General features: G+C 41.4%; 1 protein-coding gene across 5 annotated transcripts in view; it reads left to right on the top strand.

Moving 5' to 3' along the window:
• The window catches only part of galns (galactosamine (N-acetyl)-6-sulfatase), a 63,887-nt gene extending 54,436 nt beyond the window's left edge, over positions 1-9,451 (top strand). For 4 of the 5 annotated variants that reach the window (XM_053616850.1, XM_053616852.1, XM_053616854.1 and 1 more), the window contains 2 exons: positions 5,779-5,896; positions 6,889-9,451. In XM_053616850.1, coding sequence (XP_053472825.1) covers positions 5,779-5,896; positions 6,889-6,975 — 205 coding nt within the window. In that variant the 3' untranslated portion in view covers positions 6,976-9,451. The remainder of the gene's footprint in view (positions 1-5,778; positions 5,897-6,888) is intronic. The other variant, XM_053616851.1, reaches the window with a different exon arrangement.
• Positions 9,452-12,705: the final 3,254 nt, after the last annotated feature.

Below are 12,705 nucleotides of genomic sequence, written 5' to 3'. Positions count from 1 at the left end.
ATCCCGACACAGTTCAACGCCGCACAGCATCCCGACACAGTTCAACGCCGCACAGCATCCCGACACAGTTCAACGCCGCACAGCATCCCGACACATTTCAACACTGCACATCCCGACACAGATCAACACTGCACATCCCGACAAAGTTCAACGCCGCACAACATCCCGACACAGTTCAACGCCGCACAACATCCCGACACAGTTCAACGCTGCACAACATCCCGACACAGTTCAACGCCGCACAACATCCCGACACAGTTCAACGCCACACAACATCCCGACACAGATCAATGCCGCACAACATCCCGACACAGTTCAACACTGCACATCCCGACACAGATCAACACCGCACAACATCCCAACACAGATCAACGCCGCACAACATCCCGACACAGTTCAACGCCGCACAGCATCCCGACACAGTTCAACGCCGCACAGCATCCCGACACAGTTCAATGCGCACAGCATCCCGACACAGATCAACACTGCACATCCCGACAAAGTTCAACGCCGCACAACATCCCGACACAGTTCAACGCCGCACAACATCCCGACACAGTTCAACGCCGCACAACATCCCGACACAGTTCAACGCCGCACAACATCCCGACACAGTTCAACGCCGCACAGCATCCCGACACAGTTCAACGCCGCACAGCATCCCGACACAGTTCAATGCCGCACAGCATCCCGACACAGTTCAACGCCGCACAACATCCCGACACAGTTCAACGCTGCACAACATCCCGACACAGTTCAACACTGCACATCCCGACACAGTTCAACACTGCACATCCCGACACAGATCAACACCGCACAACATCCCAACACAGATCAACGCTGCACAACATCCCGACACAGTTCAACGCTGCACATCCCGACACAGATCAACACTGCACAACATCCCGACACAGATCAACACTGCACAACATTCCAACACAAAACATTTCAGTACATCATCTCCCAATACAGTCTGCCTCAACACAGGCACTGATACAATCATTATGGACACCAGCTTCATCCAACGCAGGCCATTACTGCGGAGTTACTTCACCGAACACTGAATTGGTTTTTGTTAATGCTTTATCTATGTTTTCAGCTTGAACTGTTTTTCTTGAGAAGTTTTATCGTAAACAAAATCTAATATGATGAAACATTCAGTCATCTTAAACTATAGTTTAAGTATCATATCGCCTTTTGTGGAAGTGCATGATGATTGAGAGTGTTAACACTGCACTGGCAGGGAAAACACACACTAACTAGGACAATTGACTGGTGAAATCTGTCCCTGGATGCAGTCCCTGTCTTCCCCACCCACTCCTGCACACACTCAGTGGCCCTGTCGTCCTGCATTGAAAACGTAAACCCTGAGGCTAATGTTGCCAGCAGCTCAGGCCTCATCTGCTTCCCACGAGCGTTTCGGTCTCCAATCAATAGTCTCGACTGAATTGCTCAATTTCCACACAGAGAGAAAGGGCAGAGGTATTTGATTGTCTCTTGAGCTCAATTCCCTTTTCTTCGTGTGTGTATATGTGTGTGTGTGTGTGTGTGTGTGTGTGTGTGTACGCATGAGAGAGAGGCAGGTTTCCTTTATTTGTCCATTCTGTTGTGTAAGTTTGCATTTTGTTCATGTGAGGACTTCTTTTTAATGGTCCCCTTTTACAGTAGTGTATTTGGAAGGGGTGTGTGTGTGTGTGTGTGTGTGTGTGTGTGTGTGTTGGAAGCAGAGGGGTTGTGAATCACTAATCAGTGTGGTGACACCTGAGCAATACCCCTGCCCCTTGGGTGTCATGCATTATAAATCAAAGGCCTGCATTTGCATGCGGTGTTATTATAATTTATGCCACTGCGGTTGCGGAGGGGAATCTGTTGGCTTGTACGATGCTAACGAACTGTGCTGACAGAGCACTTTTTTTTTTTTTGTTCATCTGGACGCTTGGCGTAAATAAATATACCGGTGTTAATTATTGATTCAGTGCTTACGGGTTCTGAGTTTAAGGTATAAGACATACTGCACCAAAAGAGACGCATTGTTAGCGGACTATCTGACTTCGAGTGTACCGTCAACCCAACGCTTCATTGAGCCTGATTCCACTTTTCCATCTTTCTAATTGATGAGGTGACCAGATGATCAAACCGTCCTGGACGGAGTAACGGGATGAAAACAAGGACGCTGCTCCACGTGCTTCTGTCAGAGCGCAGTGTTTCACTGCAAGTTCAAGCCAAACTAAATCAAAAAATCGCCTGGTCAAAACAAAGAAATAAAACTGGTCCTCATCCTTCTTCTTCTCTTCTTCCACTACTGTCGTTGTCTTCTTTTTGTCCTTCTTCTTCATTTCGTTCTTCTTCTTCTTTTTGTCCTTCTTCTTCTTCTTTTTTGTTGTTCTTTTTGTTCTTCTTCTTCTTTTTGTTCTTCTTCTTCTTTTTGTCCTTCTTCTTCATTTCGTTCTTCTTCTTCTTTTTGTCCTTCTTCTTTTTCTTTTTTGTTGTTGTTCTTTTTGTTCTTCTTCTTCTTTTTGTTCTTCTTCTTTTTGTCCTTCTTCTTCTTCTTTTTGTCCTTCTTCTTCTTCTTTTTATCCTTCTTCTTGTTCCTTATTTTTGTCCTTTTTCTTCTTCTTTTTGTCCTTCTTCTTCTTCTTCTTCTTCTTGTCCTTCTTCTTCTTTTTGTCCTTCTTCTTCTTCTTCTTCTTCTTTTTGTCCTTATTCTTCTTCTTCAACTTTTTGTGCTTCTTCTTTTTGTTCTTCTTTTTGTCCTTCTTCTTCCTCTTCTTTTTGTCCTCCTCCTCCTTCTTCTTTTTGTCCTCCTTCTTCTTCCTCTTCTTTTTGTCCTCCTCCTCCTTCTTCTTTTTGTCCTTCTTCTTCCTCTTCTTTTTGTCCTCCTCCTCCTTCTTTTTGTCCTCCTTCTTCTTCCTCTTCTTTTTGTCCTCCTCCTCCTTCTTCTTTTTGTCCTCCTCCTTCTTCCTATTTTTGTCCTCCTCCTCCTTCTTCTTCTTCTTCTTCTTCTTCTTCTTCTTCTTCTTCTTTTTCTTCTTGTCTTCCTCCTTCTTTTGTCCTTCTTCTTCAGTTTTGATAATGCTGTCTTTATATCTGAGTTTATGAATTTATCCATTTCCTAGAGTACCAAGGTAGAAATATTACCTTTAGTTCACTAAAATGTGTCCTCTAATAACATACTGGAATATGTCCACTTTGCACAGAATGTAGGAGATAAACGTTTGCCCTGAGCAAATGACTTAACATTCGTATAAGAATATTAGCTTTTTGTTCAGTATAAGCTATTGTCAGCTACATGTTTTATTGTTGATTTCTGTAATATACCGTCAGTCTTTTGTCTGCTAAAGTCAAAGCCAATCATGTATGTTTGTGTGACATCAAAAATCATGCTAGTGCTACATGTCTTGATGTTCCACCGAATCTAGTCCCCTTTAATACCCAAGCTATGGTCGAGTCTCGGGACTTCTATCTTTAGCGTAATAAGCCGACTCATCATTATCAGTTAAGGCTAGAATGGGGCGTCTCTCGAGGAGCAGGTGTTAGTGTGTGGTGGAAGGCTGTGCTCCCTTGGGGAGAGCTGGAGCACTGCGAGTGAAGGTGTGATTCGGACTGAGCCTGGGGTTATTACGCTAATTGACCCTTCACCCCGCGCACACGCACACAAACTCCCTGGGGGCCAATCAGAAACTGGCGCTGACACAGGTGCAGCCTGCCAATGTATTAAGGGCGTAATTGCTGTGGTGTGTGTGTGTGTGTGTGTTTGGTTCTCTCTCTCACACACACATGGTCTGAAGAGGCCTACATTTACTCTACAGGTCTTATTGAGGACAGCAATTCTCAGAGTGCAAAGGGGGTCCCATTGTAGTGTGTGTGTGTGTGTGTGTGTGTGTGTGTGTGTGTGTGTGTGTCCCGCATTAAGGGGCCCATCTCACATTCAGTGAGTATAAAATGAAAATCAGTGTAGTTTTGAGATGAGGACAGGAGTTTAACTAAAATATTGCATGAAACATTTGTACACAGTCCCTTCAAGTTCACAGGCTCAAGGCTAACTGAATAAACTAACAATCAATATATAAAATATACATTATTTTATTTATTATTTGAATGAATATGAATAATTGTGCCCTGCGATGGATTGGCACCCTGTCCAGGGTGTGCCCTCGTGCCCGATGCTCCCTGGGATAGGCTCCAGGTTCCCCCGTGACCCTGAAAAGGATTAAGCGGTATAGAAGATGGATGGATGAATATGAATATTTATAAGTCCATAACGCTACAGACAGAAAGATTGAACATTAGAATTTCATATCCCATCAACCTCGAGTTTTGTGAATTAGACGATCAGGAAGAAGCAGTATTTTCCTAAATTAAAACAGATGCTGTTTTTACACACAACAATGGTTTCGCTGCTGATAACTTTGCTCTGTTTTTAATTTCCATTTTCTAACAAGTTTTACTATTTACATACAGATTTTCTGTCGTATTTACATAATCAAAAGTTAGAACTCCCCTTTCATGCATTTCCTGACGGAGAAGTAGGGCTGTAATGAAATTCACTCCACATGTGCGTTCAAAGTGTGTCCAAAAAGTGTCATTAAGTAGTTTCATTTCAGGGATTTTATGTCACACTTTTCTGTGGCCGAATTTTTAATTCTGTACTAGTAGCCATAGTTTGTGAACCCTTTTAGAATTTTCTATATATCTGCATGAATATGACCTAAAACATCATCAGATTTTGGCATGCAGCAAAACAACGACCCTAAGCACACGAGTCGTTCTACTAAAGAATGGTTGAAGAAGAATAAAGTTGATGTTTTGGAATGGCCAAGTCAAAGTCCTGAGCTTAATCCAATAGAAATGTTGTGGAAGGACCTGAAGCAAGCAGTTCATGTGAGGAAACCCACCAACATCCCAGAGTTGAAACTGTTCTGTACTGAGGAACGGGCTGAAATTCCTCCAAGCCGATGTGCAGGACCGATCAACAGTTACCGGAAACGTTTAGTCGCAGTTATTGCTGCACAAGGGGGTCACACCAGATACTGAAAGAAAAGGATCACATACTTTCGCCACTCACAGATGTCTCATTTGTTTAATTGGGTTCTCTTTATCTCCTTTTAGGACTTGTGTGAAATTCTGATGATGGTTTAGATCATATTTATGCAGAAATGTAGAAAACTCTAAAATTCACAAACTTTCAAGCACCGGTGTGAGTGTGTGTCGGAGGACTTGTGAAGATCAGTTCACAAAGGGAGATTTTGATGTAAAACAAGCTACATAACTGTGACAAATATTACTTTGGTCATATAAATAATAATGAAATGATATTGCGTTGTGGTATTTTCTTGGCTTGATTTGTATCACATGGTTTAGTGTAGCACTAATGGTGTATGTTTGCTCCTCAGGCATTTCATTGACCCTTTCTGTCCTCTGCTTTGTGTGTGTGCTGCCATGCCTGACTCCTGTTCATCTCGAGTATATAACCGTTTACTGGTGTGTGTGTGTGTGTGTGTGTGTGTGTGTGTGTGTGTGTGTGGGAGGTGGAAGCAATAGCTTGAGTGTCCTTGACTTTACTGAAGAGCCCAGCTCTTTTCAGAGGGCCTCTTTGTGTGTGTGCGTGTAATTGTGTATATGTGAGCGTGGACGAATTGATGGCTCGGTGTGATTGCTCCGCTTAGGCGTGTGTATGATTGGTTTTGTTCACGCTGCAAGGTACATTTCTTGCTTTCCCTCCCCCACGTTCATCTCTCTCTCTCTCTCTCTCTCTCTCTCTCTCTCTCTCTCTCTCAGTGTCCTGTCAGAGGAATATCTGGAAGTTCAGAGACGTATCAATACCATAGTGGAGCAGCATAAGGTGACGCTCGTGCCTGGAGAGCCACAGTTGAACATGTGTGATCTGGCGGTGATGGTGAGACGAGCCCCTTTTATCAGGGCGTTTAATATTCTCCTCCCTGCTTCACCTTTGACTCATTTTCTGTCCCTTTATTCCTAACGACCTGCCAGGCTTTCTTTCTAAACGCGTTCAGCTTCACTAAACTGAAAAAGTTGTTTTTTTAAAAAAAATAATGTTATTACTTAATTATTAGCGTACTCTCATTTACATACATCCAAATGAAGCAGGCATGGCCTCTCTGTCTATAAATCTCTAAGCTCACTCTTTAAAAATGATATATATTCTTTTTGCACAATGCTAAGAATCATTCCCTATCACAAGACCTCTAAATTATATCAGAACGAATACTTGGCTGCTTTAATTGTACTTCCTCACAGGGTATTGTCTCAGAAGGAGAAATACACACCCTGTAGGAAGAACAATTGGACTGTGAGTTGATTTACCCTCGTGTGAATATTCCCTTTCTACCCATTAATTAAACATGCAGTGCTAAGTTGGGATTCAGATATTAAAACTTTTTTTTTTTTCCTGTTCATTATTCTGCTTATTAACATTATTCTCTGTCAACATTTTCAGGCTTTTTTATTTATTTTAATGCAGTTCATTTGTTGTACAGAGCTGCTAGATAATTAGACTTCTTTTTTATATATTTTTTTTAAAGCTCTTTGTTCTCTCACCTTTCACCCCAGTGCTGCATATTTCTGTCTTTTTTGTTGTTGTTGTTGTAAAAGTTCTCTACATATTTTAGTGTAAATAAAGAAAATCTGTTTGCGGTTCTGCAGCGAAGGGAAATTTTTCCTTTGAGATGTGGTACACTTGGTTAATGTTGAGGAGGTGCAGTGCTGCGGCTGCACACACATCTCTGGTGTGGCAACAGTGCCCCCCAGTGTCCAATTTTATATTACACGTAATAAACAGCAGGCCTTAGAATAAAAGGAACATTGCTAGAGGATGCATAATGTTATTGTAAATGTTTTTTTGTTGTTGTTGTTGTTGTTTTTTGACAGAACTGGGCTCCACCAGGATGTGAGAAGTTGGGGAAGTGTCTCAAACCACCACCATCTCATCCACAAAAATGTGACTGGCCCCACTGATGCATCCAGTAAATATATTTATATAATAAGACTGAATAAACTGAGATTACTGGTCAGATAAAAAAAAAAAAAACAACTCGTAAGCACTGTAAAGTTTTTGTGTGTGTGTGTATTTATCTAAAGATTCTGACTATGTTAAGTTTGCTAATTTTATGGTAGTTTTCTCCTTATGATATTTTAACACGATAGAAATATACAGTGGTGCATACGTTTAGAATTGATAGTTTTACATCTTTGTTAAAGGATTATCTGGTCTGCCGTTCACCGGTTTTATTTCTACTGCTTTGTCATGTGACTTGGCTGTGAAAACGTCCTGTTTTCAAGAGTGTGTTTCAATTTCATATCGTGTTCCCTACCGGCACGATCTTTGATTAAATGAGGATTTAGCCATATTTCAGCGTTTCTCAGTGTAAAAGTTGTGCTGGGACAATGTTCAGATCATGTTTGTCGTTTAGTGATATCCCATGATGCACCTCCAAATGTTGAGTGTGTCCTGACTAATCCAGAGCATCTCAGAATGTTTATCTCGTAACTCCTAAAGTGATGTACACGTTAAGCTTGGGTAGATTAAGCAAGTATTACTTTAATTTGTCAGTGGGAAAATGAACCGTGACTAACTCAGTAGCTGATGATAAGCCAAAAATAAAAGGGGGAAAAAAAAGATAGACATTGCTAGAGAAGATGGCGTCGTCTTTGAGTCGGATACAGGGTCCTGACAAAAACTCCTCAAGTTTCTACAGAAAGCATATTTTAATGAAATAATTATGTAAATACTAATATAATAATCAGTTTACTCTCTGTTAAGCACGTTCTTTTCATGTATACGTGACTTTTCTGGGTTCTCTGGTTTCTTTCCACTTCCCAAACACATTCCAGTTGGTGGACTGGCTACTTTGAATCACCCGTGGGACTGGTTCTGTACGGCCCTGTGACGGACACGTTCTCTAGGACACGTTCATGTTCTATAGCCCTGTGCTATGAGGATAAACTCCGTATCCACTGTGAGCCTGAGCAGGATAACATGTTTACGGAAGATGATTTTCTGAATAAAGGATATTTTTTACTCATGTTGAAATGGAATGTGAACCAAAAACTCGAGTGATTTCATGGTCTCCTCCACCTCCCACACATTTAATTCCTCTCACTGATGTTTTAATCTAAAGCAGCTTCGAAGTGGAGCGGAATCCAGGGCCGCAAGATAAACGGTGTGTAAATGGACCTTGCGAGTTTGTGCTTTTGACATGGCACGCCAAACACAGTACGTACACTTGCCTTCCAAGAGGGTAAAGTGGTGGGAGTGATGTTCAGACAACTGGGAATATAGATGTCAGAAATAAGCTAGCTAATGACTGAGGTTAATGGTTTAGCTAGCTAACCTAGATGTTATTTTGTGAAAACGAAACTATTGGGAATATTGCCAGAGCCATATCAACCTGCAGTTCTCACCTGGTTTCCCATTGAATCTAAGCAGGGTTGAGACTGGCCAGTACCTAGATGGGACATCTGGGGAAAACTATAGCTGCTGCTGGAAGTGGTATTAGTGAGGCCAGCAGGGGGCGCTCACCCTGTGGTCTGTGTGGGTTCTAATGCCCCAGTATGGGGACACTATACTGTAAAAACAGCGCTGTCTTTCTGATGAGACATTAAACCAAGGTCCTGACTCTCTGTGGTAGTTAAAAATCCTGGGACACCTTGTTAAAGAGTAGGGGTATAACCCTGGTGTTCTGGTGAAATTCCCCTATTGGGACTTCTCGATCATGGTCTCCATCTCTGAATTGGCTGCATCACTTCTCTCCACTAATAGCTGGTGTGTGGTGGGCGTTCTGGAGCACTATGGCTGCCGTCAGATCATCCAGGTGTATTCTACACACTAGTGTTGGTTGAGATTTCCCCCTCCATACTATTTAAAGTGCTTTGAGTGTCTAGAAAAGCGCTATATAAATGTAACTTTAACTGTATGTACCCCAGATGTGTTGGTAAATTATTAAGAAAATGCACAGTTTGACTAAAATTATATTCGAATTACAATAGATGGTGGGAGGGTGTGTAGGTCCCTGGTTTTCTCCTCAGCTTGCAATACTGTCTGTGTAGAGTTTTGTGTTTTCCCAGTGCTAATCTCGGTTTCCTGTCTTCTCCCCAAAACATGGATTGGCTAGGCTAAATTGCCCCTAGCTGTGAATGAGTATGTGAATGTTTGTGTGTACATATGGTGTCCTCAAATGGTCTGGGAAAATCAATATTTAACTCATATGTTTATACTACACTTTTAAGAATGTAAAAAATTACATTCTAATTACAATTAGCATCAATTCCAAACCAAACCCAACTACCAGGGTTCTGCAATACTGAGAAATATAAACGTTTCTTCACAGCTTGTAAACTTGGTGCTATCAGACAGAAACCGAAACGTAGGCTGTTTGGTAGTGTCATGGTTTGGGCTTGCATGTATAAAGATATACGCAGTATGTGTATACCTCGTACTACATAGTTTTAGATCTTCAAATGAAATACAACATAAAACAAAGGCAACCTGAGTAAACACACAATACAGCTTTTTTTATTATTATTTTTCATTTATTGATGAAGTTATCCAACACCATTGTGAAAAACTACCTGCCCCTTAAATTTAAATCTGGTTGTGCCTCCTTTAGCAGCAATAACTACAACCAAACACGTGCGATAACTGGAGATCAGTCTTTCACTTACTTCTAGGACTAGGATTTACTCCTATGCTTTGGATCATTGTCTTGTTGCATAATCCAGTTGTGATTGAGTTTCAATTTATGTACTGAAGAAAAGACATTCTCCTTTAAGAGTTTCTGTTAGATTCATGTTTTCACGTTTCCCTTAATTATTGTACGTTGCCCAGACCATCACACTACCACCACCATGGATTTGGAATTCGGAATTCGATGGAGTAGGACGCGAAGTTGGAGGCTCCTGCTGATTTCGATTAAAATTGTAATTAATTTGCGCTTTTCGGTCATACAATATATTTCGACTCATTCTACTCTGTTTCCTTGTTTGCAATTTTAACTTTGTGGTACGTTAAAATGTCTGGAAAGAACACGAAAACCCGTGGTAGCATTCAGACACGACTGAGACCTAGTGTGCGCGCCGTGAGCGAGTCCCTTTCGCCCCCTGTATCCGCGTCGCCGAGCGGTGACCCTGACTTCGCCGCACTCAGGCTTGAGTTGCTGGCTTTATTGAGGAAGGACATCGCGGAAATCTTTTAAAAAGGAGCTCCAGAAGCTCCAGGAGACTCTCGGGGGCGTGCTGTCTACTATCCAGCTTGACCTGCAGGCCGTGAAAACACAGTTGGCTAGTGATAAAGTCGTTACCGAGGCTACCATATCAACACTGAAAGGTACTGTTGTGGAAATGGAGCACGCGCTCTCCGGTTGCACCGATGACATAGTTCATATGAAGACTACTATCGAGTCTCTCACTGCGACCGTGACTCAATTAGAGAATAAATGTGAGCATTTGGAGTAGAGGTCACGGCGCAATAACGTTAGGATAGTGGGAGTTCCAGAGGGCGCTGACACCTGTACAACTGCTGCTGTAGCGGCCTTGTTAAAAGAAGCGTTTGGTCTGGAGAAGGAGCCGGTTTTGGACCGGTCCCACCGGACCCTTCAGCCGAAGCCCAAGCCTGGTGAACGACCACGAGCTATTGTGTGCAGATTCCACTATCACAGTGACTGTGTTGACATTTTACGCCGTGCGAGAGAGCTCCAGCAGATTAAAGTGAGGGATTTGACCATCTCCGTTTTCCCTGACTACACAGCCAAGACAGCCCGTTCCCGGGCCGCGTTTAATGAGGTTCGGTGTCAACTTTGTGGTATTGAGAGCGCTCGCTATGGAATACTTCACCCAGCTCGGCTTCGCATTACATATAACGGTGTTCAGAAGGACTTTATTTCAGCGGAGGAAGCAGGAGACTATGTTAAACTCTTGATATCGGGGTGAACTGCATCACCTACACAGCGGAGTCTTTTTCGCTCTTCTTTTATTTTTATTTTTTGCACTCGGCCTTCCAGCTCTACAGTATTCGGATTTTTATTGAAGATATTGTCGTTGCATTACTCCACCTAGATTTTGTGGACTTACTCCTCTTAAAATCTACTTCTGTATTAATGTGCTTCTCTGTTTTGATGCTCTGACTGGGTTAGAGTTTCTGTTTATTTAATTTTATTAGTGTTATCTCCTCGGCTTTACGTGCTACACTGTTATATTATTTGTTACAAGTCTTTAAAAGGTAAGGACATTATATTCATTATTGTGTGCAGACTGTTTATCAGACTTGGTAATTTCGTTGGTTAGTTCAGTTTACTCTCCGAGTTGTTTTCACATTGTGGACAACGTTCGGTTTTTGTAGGATACTCTGCTGTCTCATTTGTTTATGGAGACTTTGGGTGTGTGGGTGTTTGGAGGATTGTGAGAGTAAGCAGAACATGCCAACGCTTTGAAGGATGTGAATTGGAACAGAGTAATGTTATTTAATTGCGAATCTGTTTTTAGAGGATTTAAACCTAACATGGTAAACGAATTATATTATAGAATTCAGGCAATTTTACTGGGGTTATCTAATACAGTGTAGCAAGTAATAATCTGGAAAGACCTTTGTAATATCACAGTTTAAAACTGGATTTAAAGAGAAGCAAATTAGTAAATGAATCACATATAAATGTATCACTTGAATATGAATGACATGAAAATGAATCTCATGAAAATGAATCACATGTAAATGAATCGTACGTAAATGAATCACATGAAAATGTATCACTTAAATATGAATCTCATGTAAATGAATCACATGTAAATGAATCATACGTAAATGAATCACATGTAAATGTACCATATGAAAATGAATAAATAAATTAAAGACACTACCACCACCATGTAGGTCTGATGTTCTTTTTGTGGAATTCTGTGTTTGGTTTATGCCAGATGTAACGAGACACCTGTCTTCCAAACAGTTCCACTTTCGACTCATCAGTCCACAGAACATTCTCCCAAAAGGTTTGAAGATCATCAAGGCGTGCTTTGGCAAAATTCAGATTAGTCTTAATGTTCTTCTGGGTTTGTGGCTTGCTGGATGAGTCGTCACTGTGCTCTCTGAGGAATTTTGGAAGGTCGGCCACTTCTGGGAAGGTTCAGTACTGTGCCGAGTTTTTCCATTTGGAGATAACGGCTCTCACTGTGGTCCTTTGGAGTCCCAGAGCCTTTGAAATAGCTTTGTAACCCTTCCCAGACTCATGTATTTCAATCACCTTCTTCCTCATCATTTCTGGAATTTCTTTCAATTTTGACATAGTGTGTTACTCAGTAAGATCTTTTAACCAACTTCATGCTGTTGAAAAAGTTCTATATAAGTGTCTAGTCCAGCTGAACCCCATTATGAATGCAGTTTCATAGATTTGGGGAATTGGTAACTACAGGGGGAAATACATTTTCACACAGGCCCAGTTGGTATTTGATAACATTTTTTTGCTTCAATAAATAACATTATCATTTAAAATCTGTATTTTGTGTGTACTCAGGTTGCCTTTGTTTTATCTTGCATGTTGTGTTTTAATTTCTGAAACAATTTAGTATGCGATATACACAAAAACAGAAGAAATCAGGATGGGGGCAAATACTTTTTCACAGCACTGCATCTGCAATTCAAAGTTCTACTAATAAAAACTGCACTGCAGTGACCTGCAATGAGTTTTTTACTAATAAAAA

Source organism: Ictalurus furcatus, chromosome 27 (genome assembly GCF_023375685.1).
Source record: "Ictalurus furcatus strain D&B chromosome 27, Billie_1.0, whole genome shotgun sequence".
NCBI lineage: Eukaryota > Metazoa > Chordata > Actinopteri > Siluriformes > Ictaluridae > Ictalurus > Ictalurus furcatus.
Note: the sequence above shows the minus strand (reverse complement) of the source record. Positions and strands in the feature narration are given on the sequence as shown.